The sequence below is a fragment of the Cydia pomonella genome, chromosome 16, assembly GCF_033807575.1.
Source record: "Cydia pomonella isolate Wapato2018A chromosome 16, ilCydPomo1, whole genome shotgun sequence".
NCBI classification, from domain to species: Eukaryota; Metazoa; Arthropoda; class Insecta; order Lepidoptera; family Tortricidae; genus Cydia; species Cydia pomonella.
Window position 1 is genome coordinate 3,472,799 of NC_084718.1, and position 18,852 is coordinate 3,491,650.

At 35.9% G+C, this 18,852-nt stretch overlaps 2 protein-coding genes across 2 annotated transcripts; one reads left to right on the plus strand and one right to left on the minus strand.

Annotated features, from left to right (window-relative positions):
* Positions 1-1,069: 1,069 nt before the first annotated feature.
* Positions 1,070-4,580, plus strand: LOC133526508 (ommochrome-binding protein-like). Its single transcript, XM_061863174.1, has one exon. It carries the CDS (start codon positions 2,901-2,903, stop codon positions 3,732-3,734), a length of 834 nt encoding a protein of 277 aa, XP_061719158.1. The 5' UTR covers positions 1,070-2,900; the 3' UTR covers positions 3,735-4,580.
* An 11,681-nt stretch (positions 4,581-16,261) lies between these two features.
* Positions 16,262-18,852, minus strand: LOC133526578 (ommochrome-binding protein-like). The gene has a single exon (XM_061863260.1). It carries the CDS (start codon positions 18,667-18,669, stop codon positions 17,710-17,712), a length of 960 nt encoding a protein of 319 aa, XP_061719244.1. The 5' UTR covers positions 18,670-18,852; the 3' UTR covers positions 16,262-17,709.

The window sequence follows — 18,852 nt, forward strand, 5'->3', positions numbered from 1 at the left end:
GCACAACCACAAATAAGATAAGGACTAGAATTTTCACAACCCTAAATAGCCGAAAGGGATAGTGCCATAGCACTAGAAAGCGACAACATGATTCGTCCCTGAATCGCTGTCAAACTTCGGTTTTGTAGGAAGTTTCCTGTTTGTAGGGTAGTACTATTATTTATTCTATGGCCTGGGTATATTTTAGCTATACCCCGGTCTGATATTCGGCCAAAATTGTGCTAGGAGAAATAATAGTTGTTATGTAACTTTATATCGACAAACTTTGACATATTATTATTATGCCACAGTTATTCAATTCAAAATATTATTACAGTGATTAAAATAATATCCATTCAATCATTCAGTGAGTTATATTTGTTATCATAATTTAGAAATTGCTTAGTATCGATATCGATAAGACTTTCTTTTCCACGACGGTGCTTGTTTGCGCATACGGCCCGCCTGATGGTAAGCAGTCAAGACTTAAGTCGATGTTTACTTAATAACTAGCACTGTTTCATTTTTGGGTCCATCACACATTTCGAGGCTCGTTAACCCGCCATATTATTTATGAATAGGTGCATACAAAAAAAAAAACAAATTTCATTGTGTCAAAATTCAAAATTCAAAATTCAAAATTCAAAATTCAAAAATTTATTCTGCAAGTAGGCCTCAAGGGCTCTTTTACAAGTCAATACAACATTTATAGTAACATCATATAGTGACATGAAAAATACATAACAACATTTATAAATACAACAGCCAATACCTGGGTAAACATTACATAATAATAATCTTAAAATAAATAATTAATACAATACAATAGAGATGTATAGTCTCTATAGTTAAAAACACATTAAATCTGGAGATGTAAAAGGTCCCCAATGTCAGAGTACTAATACTAATAAAATTTGGAGGTGTAAAGTCTCTCCAAGTGTCAAAATAAAATTTATACTAAATAAATAAACCGCGTCTGGACTGTTAAACTAGCAGTCTCATAAACTAATGCTACATTCTGTACATAACTAGTATGTACCAAGTCAAGTATATTATACAATATGACAGAGACGTATAGTCTCCAGTGTATTTTTAAAACCTAACATAAGTATGTATACTTTTTTACTTACTTCCTTTTCTTCCATTCAGACTATGTTTACTTTAACCTTTAAACTTTCACCAAATCTTAACGCTTTCTTCAGATCAAATCAACCGCAACCATTGCCAACCTTGCCACGTGTTTCCTTCGTAACAATATTTCACCAACAACCGGAAACCCACCTTTGGTCCCTTGAGCATAAAAGAGTACAATGCCTCACCCGCAGGCTTGCATGGTGATTGTATCGAAAAGGGTCTGGTACGAAGGACCATCGTATTTTTTATTCTATCCACAACACATAATCACACATATGTAACAATGGAAAACTGATCCAATTGTTAACCGTACATACTGGTTTTCTAATGTCATCGTTTAAGTTTATTTATCTCATCAATCTTATACATTTAAACGAGCAATTCTTGTATATATATATATATATATATATATATATATATATATATATTTCTGTGATCTCGGAAACGGCTCTAACGATTTCGCTGAAATTTGGTATATGGGGGTTTTTGGGGGTATACAATCTATCTAGATTAGTCTTATGTTTGGGAAAACGCGTGTTTTCGAGTTTTCATGCGTTTTTATTTCGACGCAGAATATGGTCGCTAATTTCGTGTTGTCGGCCACTGTCCGTTTGGTCCAGCGGGTTAAGACGCGGACTGCTAAACGAGTGTTACGGGTTCGAATCTCGCCCGGTGACTAAATTTTGTTTTTTTTTATATGTTCAAATTTATATATTACAATAAATAGTTATAACCGAGCAAAGCTCGGTCGCCCAGGTACTAAAAGCTTAATTGTGTAGTAACAATTCATTAAAAGGAAAATTTGAACTATGTTTTTATGGAGAAACGATCCTCCATTATCCTGATTTTCCTAAATCAAATAAATACGATCAAACAAACATATATTATAAACTAAAAACGAAACACATACGCTTGAAGATATCTGGCAGGACTACAAATGCATATATTGGATATGTCTATATAAAAGTATCTTTTATTTGACGACCAGCCTGGCCTAGTGAGTAGTAGACCCTGCCAACGAAGCCGATGGTCCTGAGTTCGAATCCCGGTAAGGGCATGTATTTGTGTGATGAGCACAGATATTTGTTCCTGAGTCATGGATATTTTCTTTGTATTTTAACCTCTGTGCATGATAAGGATCCGTGCGTGAGAATACTGGGAATTTAAATCTATTATTTTTTAATGCCAAGGTCACTTTTTAATGATCAAATTTCACAGACCGCATACAAGGGGTTAAGTATTTGTATATTGTATATATCGTTGTCTAAGTACCCAGAACACAAGCCTTCTTAAGCTTACCGTAGGACTTAGTCAATTTGTGTAAGAATGTCCCTATAATATTTATTTAAAATTATTTATCAAAACTGTTAACATATACGTTTAAGCGTTTCCTGATTGCTTGGTGTAAAATCCGGCTTCCTTTACTCGTAGTTTACAAAGCCGCAGGTATAAAACAATCACATCCTTGTAAAACCGATTTGTTGATAAATAATACACACGAATAACATCAGCAACGTAAAAATTCATAGTGAAGCGTTTTTACAAAATACACTGTCATACCAACGATACATCGCAAGGGAATCACCAAAGAACATAATAGCAGCGACCACGTACTTACACCAAGACAATCAAAACGACGTTTGAGAATTTTACATCAACGAAGGGACAGCTTACGAGTATAGCATCATATATTATCGACTTCGAAGTATTGACATCCAGAACTGACTCAAAGTCTATAAACATAACTTAAATTACGACGCTTTCATGAGTTCAACCCCAATTCAGTAATGGAACTACTGCTCCTTATTATTCTTATAACAACAACCGAAACAGTTGACAGAAACACAATAGAATATTTTCAAAAGCATCAATGCTATTTAAAAGATGTGCTAGCCAGCATTCACCACAGTCCAAATCAACTGGCCGTCAACAGGAGGACAAACTCGCTGTATTTCAGCTCAGACGTCGACGGTGAATATGTTCCTGTGATGCTTGACATTGATAGTAAAGACCTCAGGCTCATCAAAGGCGTTAAGGACGCTTATGCTATAGCTAGCAACAACATCGACGACGAGATATACTTCGGAGGAAGCAATGGCATCCACAGATACAAACCTGTCGATAAAACTCTTACGAGCTTAGCAATCACAAATTTAGATATCTGGTGGCTATATTTCAAGAAAAACATATACTTCATCCAGTTCCCCCATTTAAATGTGTACGTGTACAAAGATAGAACGATTAAAGTGGTCCGCCAACTGAAAAACACGCAAGTGAATCAATTTGTTTTTGATAGAGAAGGTTACATTTTTTTTGTGAACGTGTCTGGATTGTACGGTGTCAAGAAATTTTCACACGAGCATGTCTTATTACGCGCTAAGCCTCAATTTCTAGGCATGGCGTCAGATAATAAAGGTGCAGTGTTTGTGAGCAGTGACAGTGCTATATACGTAGTGAACAAGACCGATCAGAAAGTTAAACGGGTAGTGCGGGTCCCTGGAGTGATGGCTATGGCGTTTGATAAAGAAAACCATTTGATCTACTCGGACGGTCAGGAGTTGGTGCGACTGTTGGCGGTAACCGAAACGAGTGAAGACGGAGACACGTTCTTTTGTAATTAAATTTTGTGACGTGTAACTGAAAATTGGATAGGAAAACATTAAAAATGAAGTCGTATATTAGTACCATTGAGTATCACTATAGAAAAGTCATACCAAACAATGAAATTGTCGCAATCGCAACTTGTACCACGCAACAAAAATCTCGTAAGCGCCTAATTCATGGCACTTCGCTTCTTTGTTATCAAAACAACGACTCATGGCGCATACTACTGGTTCTCTGTGCCGGTTCTACAGGGTGACATTAGCCATTGGACAAACCCTGAAATCCCACGTAGGGTGACTTCTCAGGAATGCTCTGACGTTAATATTTTTTTTATTACAACAAAAGATAAAAAAAAAAATTTCGAACAAAAGTTATTTACAATAATCGACAACAAAAAGAAACACACTGTGTTAATATTTGGCAGTGTTTTTGACAATTTGTACGAAATATTTGATAATGATGACATTTTTCAAAAGTCAGAAGCTTATTAGTGTCATAAATAAAAAAGAGAATCAAAAAGGTCGAAGAAGGTTCCATACTATTCTTTGAGGATATTACCTTAGGAGCAACTAACACATACAGCTGCTCCAAAGTATAAAATGGTAATTTGTTAATTTCTTCGAAACCGCTTGTTATGATACTTTGTACACTGGTTCTAAACACCCTTATGCATATGTACATTTCGGCTTTGTCCAACTGCTAGGGACACACTGTATACGCAGTAATAATAGTTCAATGATTAATACCTGCTCGTAGTCATCTAAGCGCCACTTGCACCATCCCACTAACCCATCGTTTACCCGTTAAATCGTTAACCGAGTGTCAAATTGTACTGGTAACCATGATAATTCCAAGTCTAACCGATTAACCCCGGATTAGTGGGATGGTGCAAGTGGCGCCTTAGCCATATTATATTTACTTTAAGTCATATTTACAGTCTGCGCAATTTTTTTGACGTAAAAGCAAATGCAAGGCAGAAGAGACTTTAATATAATTCTTCTGAACTAGTTTTCCATTAAAATGAGTCGGCTACAGGCAATTCGTAACACATTTAGTCAGAATAATGTCGATCGATCAGCAGTGGCAGCATGGTACCATTTTTATCGCTTGTCGCTTGTTTTGTTTTGTCGCATGGTGACAAATGATAATGAACCGACCATCTTAGCCATGCAGGTGATGTGATACCCGTCACCTCTGTCACTAAACACTATTTGGGTCAAAATTTTCTTCGTTGGCTTGTTTTTTGGCCCCAAATTTAGTATTATTGAGATGATATTTTTTTCTCATGGTAAATGTAATCCACAACTAAAAATATATGCAATTAAATTCGTCTTTTTCTTATTTATTTGTTAAAAAACAGAAATACCAGCGTGACAGAGTGGTCAAAAACAAGACAGCGAAAGGAATTTCAACTCATTTGATCAAATTCGTTTTTCTTTTGGATACGTAGCGTTAGTTTTCTTTATGGTTCTAGAATAAAACAAAGGTGATATTTGAATTTTTGTTACGACATTACTCACTTTATCAAAAAGATTGACAGCCAAAGCGGCCGCATCATCACCGACGCAGTAATGTCGCAACAATAATACAGCTGCAGCTTTTTTGAAGAAATGGCTTTTGCTGGCAAAGCATTTCTTTACCCAAAAGCGACTGGTAAATATATAAATAAAATAATTAAATAAATTTTGAAAAGTTATTTATTTTCTCATCAAGTAAATAGTTTACAAATTGCCATCAGTGGTTGGGACTTCCTCTTAGGTGAATGAACCTGTATCAGGATGCCCCACTCCTCCATAACTTACAGTTTTGTTACTTAATTGTTGGGAAATATTGTACACATTAAAGTTTTATAGCTATTTTGTTATATATTCTATTTGATAAGTGGTCTAACCTAATAGTAACTGGTAAAATATCGTACATGAGTCCCGAAAAACTCACTGGTTTGCACAGCCAGGGTTTGTACCCAGGACATCCGGATACGGCAAGTCGCATGCCCTTTTACGGGCAGAGTGTAATATGTAGTAAATCCATCAATATATAGAAATCTATATACAAACTTCGTGGGTGTCGTGCAATATTACCCACGACGTTATTTACGACGGGCCGCATAATTGGACGCCGACAAGTGGGTCAGGGTTCGAACCCGGGCAATCACTCTGCGTGACTCCACCTAGTCTATCACATAATACGTAGGTACCTATAGGGTTTGTAAATATAGGGTTTGTAATGTCTGGTATAATTTTTTTTTGTATATTTTCATTCAATATAACAACATTTTGTATATTTTTAAAGGGTATAATCATTCATCACATATAATTCACATTTAGTATAACAACAAAATATATACACTTATTTCGTATATAATGCATTTAATATAACACTTATTTATTATAAAAATCATAAGGTATAATTAACTTTTAATATACAACTCATATTTTAACTAACTAGCAGTATAAAAAATTAGAGATGGTCAAAAGCCAAAAGAATTAATCAAATATTTGAGCGAAAACAAGAATACAAGGAAGATGAATTTCTGCAAGCAATGTCTTCTAATTTAAGATTAAAATGATATTGCAAAGTTTAATGAAAAAAAAAAAAAACATTTTTTTTGTATACATTGCGTTTAGTTCAACCATCTTAAACTCATTTATATTATTATCATTTAGTAACAACACGCATACCCTTTATTCCAATATGATTATTATTCCACCACCGGTTCGTATTGAGGGTTGAGGGTACATATAACTCAGGTATAACCAGTTGTACCCAGTAAAAAAGTATTGTTTGATATTGAAGTGAATAAAATAAGTGGATATGTACCATAGTGTATTATTGTCATTACCTCGGATTTGCCTATTGGAAGGTTTCAATTTCCTGTAGGGGTCACAGTTCTAACCTAACCTAACCTATTTTTCTGATAGCAATCCGTTTCTTTTTTTTATCAAATTACTGTAAAGAAAAGTAGCTACTGTATGTAATTGCATGATTTCTATAGTAATTTAAATTATACTTTTTTTTCTTATTTAATGCATGTTAATTATAAGATGTATGGTTTTGAAAAGATGTGTCCCGCCGAGTTTCTTGCCGGTCCATATTGGGATACCCTCCTCCAATTGAGGGGGGATTTAAATCATTTCGGGTCATAGGTGTAGGGTTAGAGCCGGTGTAGCTTTATTTGACGTACATAAGCGCGTTGTAATATGCCTACTTGAATAATAACCTATCTTTATCTTTAGGGGTCACAGTTCAAACCTAACCTAACCTACATTTGTGATAGCAGTTCGTTTCTTTAGGGTTTACAGTAAAGTTCTAACCTACCCAATTTTTCTGGTATTAAATTTGGAATTATATCTCTAATACATTATATAAAAAAAGTTATTCTCACTGTGCTTTAGATAAAATGAGCGTTATACCATTTGATTATTATTAGAAATAAGCATTATACTCAAAGAACGTTATAATAAATGTTATTCGATATAATGAACATTATAAGAAACAATAATTATACATAATGTGAATATATCATTTGTTATTTTGTCAAACAATAATTATATCAAATGAGCGTTTAAGCAACTAATATTATATTTAAAAAAACTAGCGATCGTTACGCACCCGTACATGTATTATACAGAGGTTTATATGAAGGTACATACAGGTAACAACGCGTATTTATATAGACGATGATGAGGGCTGCCATTTTTGTACTCACCAGGTTGCGCCACTGTTGAGTAAGGTCTGAAGTGTCAAAGTCATTGTTATTATGGGCGCGACGAAGTTTTTAATTTAAAATCATAAAATAAAATAAAAACATTATTGAATTATTACTTAGTGCAAAACCTTTTAGATGGCGATGTTGCCATTATGAGGCGAAGTCTAATCATACTTATTGACAAATAACAAAAAGTGACTAGTAACACTCTGCAAAAACTGGATCTTACGAACAAAAAAGTTTCATTTGAAGTGAAAGTTGTACCAATAACGTTTGCTTTTTATATACAAAAAACATAAAAACTTACTTTTCCTTTTACTAAACCGAATACTCTTCTCAAATAAGTTTTTGGCAAAAAATTCATTTTTGGTACAAGCTTTTATCGCTGACTGTACTTTTCTTTCCACAGGCAACTAATACTCATCGAGCAAATTCTAAAAACCCCAAACACAATTAGGTTGCGTTGTTTTATCACAGAGTTCCTATGTCCACCTCTTGTCTCCATCATCAGATCAGCTCGATGGTACCATAATATTGCATTGTCACCCGACTTACATATGTATGAAAATTTTCAGCTCAATCGGAAACCGGGAAGTGGATCAAATTTAACTTGCAAGATTTGATTACAAACAGACAACGGTCAGGTGAAAGTAAATAAAAGCTTGTAAAAATCAAGGCCGTCAACTGGAACATATTTCTCGCTAAATGAGGCGATTATATCGGGGGGATAGGGGGAGGATGGGGACGGTAATGTGCATTAAGAACCATATCTGAAGATAACACACTACCCACATTCCTATCAAAATATTATTACTTTGTTTTCCCCATACATTAAATAAAATTAATATTAAACCTGCGACATTATTTCACAAATTGACTAAGTCTCACAATTAACTCAATAAGGCATGTGTTGTGGGTACTTACACAACGATTTATATAATAAGTGTATAAATATTTATAAATACTTAAACACAGAAAACACCCATGACTCAGAAACAAATACATATAATAATATGTTCAAACATAACATACATACAAAAGGTTGTTCGACATAATGACCCACACATAATTTGGTTATTGACACTTTTGTTTGCAGCCATTATTGGACAAGGGATTAGCATTTAGGTCGGTACAAACAAAGTAAAAAGACTTATTTTGTGACTCGGAGATATACTGATATTTGTAAATAATGTTTTCAGAGTAAATAAAGACCAGGTAAATAAAAAAAAACTGGTCAAGTATGAGTTCATTTAACTCGCGCACCGAAGGTTCCGTTCAAACTTTTAACTATCTCATGTTACTCATGTAACTATAACACGAAAGACTTTTGACCAGTAGTATATTAAGCATAATTATGAACAGCGCCATCTATCGACAAAATGCTTTACTAATTTGCGCAACCTGTGTATGTTGATTTATCAGTTATAATTCCTTATCATGTGAACTGATTTCAACAATATTTTGTTTAATTTAAAAGAAGGTGTTATTTTAATCTCATAGAAATTTCAAATACCTATAATAAACACCCGCAATGGTGGTTAAATTGTAATATTTAGAGGCATGATCTTTTTTTATGTAATATTGATGATAATGTTACTGTTATGTAAACATATAAACTTCGTAGATAAATTCGGATGAACAGACAGACAGAGTCGTCACTAGGTTTCCTTTTGTACCTTTTTGGTACAGAATCCTAAAAATAGTTTCTAAGAAATGCCCCACGTTGGGCGCCATATGGAAGACCAAATCACAGTTACAGTTTTTTATCTATTTCGGGAATATAATAATAACCCCATTGGTTATACCACGACAGGCAACAAATAGAAATACACAATTAAGATAATTCTGTATTTTAAACTACCTATTAAGTGAAATGTAAAATTTCTTATGAGTAAATAAATGTCTTTAACCAGAAGATAAATCAAAAATAAATATCGATGAAAAGGACAACAATATTGTAATAAACCAACATCAAATGAAATGAATGAATAAACCTAACTTATGGTATACCACGGATTTTTGGGTGCGGAATGATTTAGTGTGTTTCTAATTTTGTTTATTGTAAAATAATTACCAATCTATGAATAAAAAATAGGTAAGTACCTAGGAAGCTCCAAAAGCTTACTAGGTGTAAGCTCCAAATGGGCTAAAAAATGTTCAAATACTTTTATTACAGTTTTTGCCTATTTTTTGGCTAGTATAAAAAATCCCCGCACTCAAAAATCTTATTAGTGCTTAATAGTTTTTTAAGTGCATATTGTTGATAATTTGAACAAGATTTGGTGTTAAATATCCATGAATGGAAAAAATAAATAATCACACAAGACACATGAAAAGACCAGAAACAAAACAGAGGATATAATTAGTATAGCTTCTAATTAGATAAGTATAGAATTGAGGACATTTCTACTGTTTTTAGTGAGACTTAAAAATAATCCAGTAGAAATAGTTATGTAGGTAGCGCGTAGTTGTGTTTCTGTTTACCATTACACAATCCACAGTAAAATTCTTATCTCGTCCAACCAACTTGCAATAAATTCGTTAAATTGGCGGTAATATCATATTTGAAATGGTGAGATAGGTTGTCGAAAGGGAATCAAGGGAATTAAAATAAAAGCGGTGATTTATATAAAAATTAATTTATTACCTTGATAAATACTAATTTAAATATACAAAGTTTGTTTCAAGTCAATCATGGGTATAGCGAGTAAAAACGAAATACGGGATGTGGCCCTTAATAAGAGTAATAAATTAAAATATAGACTTTAACTGATCAGTAATAAAGTCCTAATGATTTAAATTAATTAAAATTAAAAATTGACTTGCTGTTACTTTTTTAACAAAATTAATCGATCCAGCAATGTACAGCAGACATTATGTGCCCAGTTGGAATACTTTACATTGACATTTATGATTATTTTCAACAATTATTGAAAAACCTACTAAATATATCAATATTTCTTTTAAAGATATGCAGTTTTTAATCCGAGTAATTTATTTATGAATTAAGATACATTTAGTTGTCAAAGAAATATAAAAAGTAACTACATAATAATTAAAACCATTGTTACAATTTGTACCTAACAAACCAAAACCTTAAATTATATTTAAAAAAAAAAACTCTACAATTATCCAAATAAAATGAAACCTACAACTAAGCTTAAATAATCCACCCTGCATCGTACCATCGTACCTGGCTCAAAGGTCCCCATAATGCCTGCAGCATTCCTCCGCTGAACTGCTATAGAGACTGCTGTTGAACCAAGTGCAACCCAGAGCGATGATCACCACCTCTCTCCCGCAAACGCCGGTCTATTTCCCCAAAAAGTCGGGGAGCTTCCACTCCCCCACGGCCCCGCTGTCTCTAATGCTCGGCTCAAAATTGTACGCCGATGCCAGTCCGGAGCATTCAAAGTGCTTCTGCTCGGCATGGCATGCAACGCATGGTCTGCGATGCAGTGAACGTGCTCACGCAAGTTGCATCCCACAAGAAGCAGCGCCTTCTCCGCCACGGTAACAACGTAGAGCTCTCAGGTCTCTTCCCATCCGTGCGGCTGAGACCAGGTGGCCCCATACAGGACACGTTTGCCGAAATCATGGCTCCTCGCACAATCTTATTTATGGTGTGGTGCCTCGGAAAACGGGCAGCGCATTACCGGCAATTCAGGCCCATCATGGGCATCGGCCCGTTCTCCGCCACCCATCCTCCGCAGCCACAGCGATGAGGCTCACACACTTTCGCCCCCAATCTGAGTGCCACAGCTATACCCAGCGAGTCATTGTCTAGCATGATACCCAGCTGAAGTGAGGACAATGCATGGAGCCACGCCCCTGACTTTGATTCCACGATTCCACCAGAAACCATTGAGTTATAGTGTTTGCTCCACACGTCGTTCCATTCCCGCTGTTCGGTAGGGTTGTGACTAGGCATATTACAATGTGCTTATGAACATCTAATAAAGCTACACTGCCTGTAACCCTACACCACTGCCCGAGAAGATTTAAGTTTTAATTCCACAGTTTAAACTGAGCGAGGTAAAATCCTTAATAAGTAGACATGTATACCCATATCCTAGGTGTATCTCTAATTGATACTGGTTGGAAAGCATTCTTACGTCACTGTCTCATCAATCATCATCTTGCTTCCCTATTCTACTTGGAATTTAATTTTCATTTGTAAAACTCCTACTTAGAAACTCCATTGTTAGCTTTTATGTAGCTTTTTGTTGCTCTGAATTGTAAAATAATCCTAATCATTCCAGTCACGCGCGAAACTTTGCGTGGACGAAGTGGGTCCGATGCAGAATATATGTGGTGCCTTTGTAAAAACAAACCAATCATTGACTAATCGATGAGTTGCCTACTAGATTCGATAGGTGGAAGAGAGAAAAATTGCGACACTTTATCTTGCTATTGTCGACCGTAGCGCTCAATCTAGGTAAAGGGACGAATACGCATAAAAAGTTAGGGTTCGAGTGAGTTATGCTCTGAATTTTTCTTCTCATCAGATTGTTCTACTTCTGATTTTATCTCTACAGGAATGTAATGGATAAATTTCCAAATTAATATCCATAAATTGGATCCTTTAAATAAAGATACCGAGAGTTCAGGTCCTTCTCAGAATGTAGCTTGCAGAGTACTGAGCGATGGCCTTGCATGCCCGGGATCTCGGATATTATTGTTATTTAATTGTCATTTTTAGTAAGTTTTAAGTTTTTAACTTTAAGCTACAATTTTTCAAAAACTCCGCTGCCTAAACCATCTGGACTTTAAAACTCGTATTATAAGAGTCTTCAAAGAATGGACAAATGGTTGGAAATTAGACTTATCGCGGTGGATCTATGTTAGTCGCACTGTTATCATCTGTCATCGTATCGGCACTCATAAAGACGCGTGGCTTCACTCGTATTGTCATGTTTTCAAAGGTTAGACACGAACTATAGTATATAGGTTATAAGTTATAGGTATTCGGGGGTTTCAGCAACTCGACGTCATAATATCGCGCCTACTTTGCGTGGTGGGTTGTCGGCACTACTCTTGCCAACCCAACACTACTAAGAAGCCTAGCAGACTCTTGATGTTGCCGGAGACTTCTGGGAGAGACCTCGGCGAACCGAGGTATTATGCCCGGTACTCTGCCAACCCTGGGCATTCAAGAATGACGTGGGACGAACTTTAGTAACAGCCATTTTCGTGACGCATGGTATGATGGACAAAACAGAACAACCATGTTATTAACACTTGCTACATCTCTAGTGTTGCACATACCCATAGGCGATGGTAATTGCTTTCCATCAAGCAATTCGTCAGCTAGTTTGACTCCATAAATAAATAAATATCATAAAAAGAAGATTTCAGCTTGATTATCCACTTGACGCATCTATGCTGATCTAGTTTAGACATTGACACAAGACGTGTCTCGAAGCGTTGAACATTAATAGCGGACACGGGACTAGGCTCACGCGAGCCACAGACTAGAGAATAGAGAGTGCGCCATTGACTTGCCAGAATGAGATGACAAAATACTCTTTCTCATGTACGCCATTGTACAAAATGGATATACGGGCCACATCACGACCTGTAACTCTGACTGTATTCATACATGATTTATTTTTAATTGCAATTTTACACTCTAAATTTATTTCCGTTGCTATTAATAAGGCAAGAGATAGTTGAGATAATGTGTGTGTATTGTCTAGAAATCTCGAATTATTAATTCAATTCAATTATTTACGCTTACGCTGATAAATAATTGATTTATGCAAAAGGGAATTCATTACATGAAGCGGATTAAAAAAGACGTAATATATTAAGGAAATGCAATAGGTGGTTATATGTCGAAATATTCTGTTATGTAGTTCAAAAGCGAATAATTACTGAATTTAAAACTTATATTTCTGAATTTAAAACTTCTTAACACTAGTGATCTCTAACATATTTCCAACAATCGTCGCACGTTTGATATTTGACAGACTATCTTGTACATTCTACACCTATGTCATACTGGCCTTAACGTCTATTTCAGACGATCTATGGTCCAATGTCCGAAAAACATCTTTTTTGGTAACTGAAAAGACCGATGCGAGAGCGGCATACTTTGCCACAGAGCTGGCAAGGGAAATTCGCGACGGATTGTGACGTTTCGCTACGGTACCTTTTTTCCCCTTTGTCTGCCAGTGCCGCAAACCAGGCCTCGTCGCAGAACTTGCGACCATCTCCAACGCACTTGCGCCACTCCGTTCGCTTCACCGTCAACCTATGTCATAGTCGAGCTAATATCATGACAATATATTCAACTTGACCAAGACTAAAAATTCACCTGATATTACGAGTAACGGTTAGTGTCAGAATACTGATTTGTTACAAAATTAAAATAGATATTTATAAAACTCAGCGTGGAAATTTACTGTCGCCATACGAGTATATTATATAGTTCCGGAGATTCAGATTTGGTTTCTGGGTAAGCAATTCTCACAAAGTGTTTTCATTGCAAACCAGCTTAATCCAAATTCGGAAGACTAAGTTATTTATTCTTTCCAGATTTTAATAGGTCGAGGCAAATGTTGCTTTCCTTTGCCAAGTTGCTGAGGAAAGAGGAGCGTGCCCTTGAGCGTGGCAGGCTGATGTAAGAGACGGGTCTTCTCTTCGTCCAGTTCGGGACGCCTTCACGGCCATTGTTACGAGTTCCAACCCAAATGCTATTTTTGACTGCAGCAGACTTTTCTGTCGTCTGTCTTGTTCGTCAGGCGGAATGCAGAGGAGTTAATTCGGAGGAATAATCATCGTCTGTGGCAGCAGATATGTGTTGGCCCTTAGGAAATCCTTTGGAAACCCTTAGGTAGCCCTTAAGAAGCTCATAGTTTACTTGTAGAACAAGTTTTGTCATTGTCATCGATCGGTAACCTTTTGCTTTTGTCACATTTATAATGAATAATTTTAATATCATAATCAAGGTTTACTAAGGTCTGATGGACAATGTTGCTCGCCAAATTTAATGCTTAGGTGTAACTTTTCATATAATATTTACCAGAATAAAATTTAATTAAACAACTAGTTTGTTGGTGATTTATCCTATAGTGTAAGAATACAGATATAAATGAACCAACAGCTCTACCGTTAGCAGACTGAGCTAGAAGTTGAATTTTTAGGGTATGTAGGAGTTTTGAAAGAAGAAATAAAACATATATCAAGGAACTCTCTTGTTTTTCTTTCCTTTAGTACATCCCTAGGTATTATGTAACCAGCCGGGTACATTTCATAGGTTTAACAGGTTACATAATACTGTCCTGGCCGGTTTCGACGGTGGCTGACATAACCGATTTTAGCAGCAAATGTACCAGCAATGTAGGTTGCGACAGCTGGAGGAAGATAGTGGAGGAGACCAAAATCGGAAGTAAGCAGCAAATGTACCGGCACATTCACTGAAGGATAGCATCCCTGCGACAAAATTGTAATTGATGACTGCAGGTGGTCGGGCCTTTAACTCATCTCGTTACGCATCGAGTTCCACTCGCCTCTTCGAAGGCTTGCACTTTTGTGCTCCACTTCAGCCGATCTTGTGTCAAAGTCTCCCAGTGCGATGGTTCAATATGACATTGAGTAGCTTTACCACAAGCACTCTCGTCATTAATCGCTTTAAATTGCGTTGATTAAAATACAACCAAAAGAACAATACTATTTCATGTAAGAAATCCATGTATTAAAATAGGTATTGTCTTATAAAAATCGAGTAAAACGTGTCACCACCTACTCTGTGAAACAAGGGAAAAGGGTTCAGTTCTGAATCATTAATTCCAAGTTTTTGTCGAATATCCCCAGGGTTTACCAACCGTCACGTCGATGATAAAATTATCACTTTAAATGGAGACCTAAGTTCCATTGTTTTCTTTGCAGCACTGCCCAGATATAGGATACATTTTTTTCCATTTGACTCGGTGCAGGGACATTCCCCAAAAAGGTACTTTACCGTTGTTGTTGCGCGTTGTTGTTGCCGTTGTTGTTTTATCAAGCAGATACGTCTGCGAGCGATACTATATATTAAATAAAAAGTTAAAAAATTCACCGCTTCCGGCAGGACTTGAACCTGCGACCTTTGGAAACTGTCCAACCACTTTTAACAAACTGAGCTACGTAAGCCTACTAGAGACGCGCGAATCTTTCTATACATTCCTTTATGTATTGCTTTGCCTTAGGGTGGTCCCTAGCGACAACTACCGAAATACTGTTTTAAGATTGAAGACTTAATGGTTAAAAGCGATTGGACAGTTTCCAAAGGTCGCAGGTTCAAGTCCTGCCGGAAGCGGTGGATTTTTCCATTTATCATTTAATAAAAAAAGGCCTAAGTACTTTGTCTGTACGTGACGCCTATGGCAAATATCTTAATAACCATTGAATTTAAAACCAAGTCATCGCACTTCAACATGCTAATCTTCTTAGCTTTATCAGAAGTGTTAAAAAAAATAGCGTCATTTAGCGAGACTTTTCTGGAATGCCCTTTTTTTGACGTAGTGAGAATGCATTTACGCACGATGTGTGGGACTCATTTCTCCTCTCCTGTTGAGAGGGGGGCGGGGGGGCAATGGGGCAATTTGGCCCTACCCACTAAACCCACTCCGGCGTTTCACCCTCTTAGCCGTTCGTGAGGGCGCACGGAGATCGATGAAACCACCACGGCACCCGCCGTTCTGGGATGCCCCTGAACGGAAATGTGTTGCTTCTTTTGTGAAAATTATTTATTTATTTTCATTTTACAAACAAAGGCTGACTGGTAGAGAATGCCGCGTGGCATTAACTCGGCCTTTTGAAACTGTATTTTATTTATTGCGCAATACAATTTAAATTATCATAATAATTCAGCCTATATACGTCTCACTGCTGGGCAAAGGCTTCCTCTCATGCAATACAATTTAAATAAATAAAATTAAAAAAGAAAAATGTACGTGGCGGCCTTAACCTTTCCTTAGATTCTAAGTAAGTATTATTATTTATTGTGCACCATACAGTTAAAATAGACAGAAAATTAAAAAACACTTAAAAGTTAGGTAACAACACGCAGTCTTATCTCTAAGAAGCGATCTTTTCCAGACAACTGTTTAGAATTCTCTTAGATTTCAAGGAATCACAAATCCTCATCAAACCAAATTAGAAATTTTTAATGGAAGAGCGGGGTCTCCCGACACAAGTATTGTTATACTTAATGGGAGATTCCAGCCCTTTATGTTATGTGTATTATAAGTTAAGCCAAATAAACTATTTTGTATTTTTGTATTTTATTTGTATTTTGTAGAAATTACAAAGGATTGTTAACTTAAATCAATACATTCCGTATTTTTAATACATTCTGATCAAAAGAAAAAAAATTAAACTTACATCCAATGAATAAATATCGAAATCGTTGAAAATGAAAACATTGGTTCATGTCTTGTTTGTATTCCAAATAAATGCGCATATTTAATAACTACATTAAAATGTGCATGAAAATGTACTAACGTTGTTTAAATAGTCATAAAAATTCATTACTTGATATGGTAAAAGGGTTCTGCTGTCCGTCCACTGCGATATGCATATAAAATCTCTACTATTTTATTTTATATTTTTATGCTGTCATCATTCGTGTTGGTATCTGCATATTTTTTTACATTGAAAGTGAGAGCAAAAAAAAATTGAAATATAGGTGGATTGTCGATGTAAATTTCGTAGCCACAGTCAGTTTACTGCCATCTTTCGACACACGAGTAAAACTTTAGAACGCCGAAACGAATCGTTCGAAAAGGTATCGCCATACTTTTGGCCTATGCTCTATTTTTTGATTTCTAACAAAATTAACACATATCAGTGAAAGAATAAGGATCAAAGTCAAATGGTGTTCTTCAAGTTTTGATCATGTGTCAGATGGCAGTAAATTTACTGTGGCTACACAATTTATTTTGACAAACCACCTATTACAAATTCTCTTTAGTGAAAGTGACTTAGTCATGTTTGTATAAATACAACAACTAAAGTGTGTTGAAACATAAGGAACAATAACAGGTTTTGTATAAAAAGTGACACTAATATTATCCGATGAAGTACAAAGATAACCATTTATTCATGCTGGTATAAAAAATACAAAACCTAAGACTTCATAATTAATACGATTTTAATGTTTTGAAAAAAAAAACCAAATCACGAAAAAACGTAAACGAAAAAATACCGAAATACTTCTAGTGCCAGTCCGTTCAACAATTTAAACTTTGAATAAGAACGTTTCGTAGACCACTTCATAAAGTATTCCAGGCATTTTGTTACAAGGAGTTCAATGAATTAGCGCATTGATGTTCTTCTTCCACTATCGCTTTTGGTTTTGGACTAACAAGCATCGTGAAGACTTCACAAACAGTCACATTCCTCACATCACCAGCAAGAGACTTCCGAGATTCATTCTTCTTGATTCTCTTCTCCATAGGCAGGAGACGGACTAGCTCACGAGAATCAGAGTAAATCAAGTGGTTATCTTTGTCAAATGTCAACGCTAACACGCCTTGGATGCTCACAAATTTAGCCAACTTCTGATCTTTCCTAATGTAGTAAATACCACTGTCGCTACACACGTACACTGTACCATAAATGTTTGTAGTCATTCCCAAAAATTTTGGTGTGCTTCTTAGTAATACCACCTTTGTGTCGTCTTTCCCAACTCTGTAAAGACCTGTTCCGTTTATAAAGTAAATATTCTTTTCAGCATCGAAGACAAACTGGTTCATAACGCTGCTGTGAAGCTGCTCTAACAACTTGATCATCTTGCATTTATACACATAGGCCTTCAAGTCTGGAAACTGTATGTAATATATATGATTCCGTATCACTAACCACCATACATCCAGCTGCTTTATATCCAGTCTCATAAGCTTGCTGTTTAAATGGCTAAATTTATAAACACCGCTGCTTCCACCGAAATACACATCACCAGTTTTGTCATCCGTAGCTATAGCAAAAGCGTCTTTAACTCCTTTTAGCAGCTTCAGCTTTTTGGAATCTATGCCGATCAACGCTGGGTTGAATTCCCCTTGGCCAGCATCGAAACTGAAGTACAAGGTGTTAGATCTCTTGTCAACTGCTATTTGATTAGCGCTATGGTCGATGATGACAAGTGATTCCCTTAAGTGGCACTTTTTTTCATCTGCTGAAATTATATTGCAGTATTTTCCACCTTGTGTTGAAGACGCTTGGAGAATCAATATAATCTTCATATATTTGAATATCATCGTAGTTCATAAAACTTCGATTTTATTTGATAGGAATATTTATGCACACGAGATGATCCATCCACTTGTAAACTAAAAGTAAAGACATCATCAGATTCCAGTGTTTATGTTTACGATTGTTATTTGACAATTGTTTACGATCCTCTTACAATATATTTATAAACTTGAATGAGGAATTTCTAT

Coding starts and splice junctions, on each gene's coding strand:
- LOC133526508 (XM_061863174.1), top strand. CDS start 2,901: ATGGAACTACTGCTCCTTATTATTCTTATAACAACAACCGAAACAGTT.
- LOC133526578 (XM_061863260.1), bottom strand. CDS start 18,669: ATGATATTCAAATATATGAAGATTATATTGATTCTCCAAGCGTCTTCA.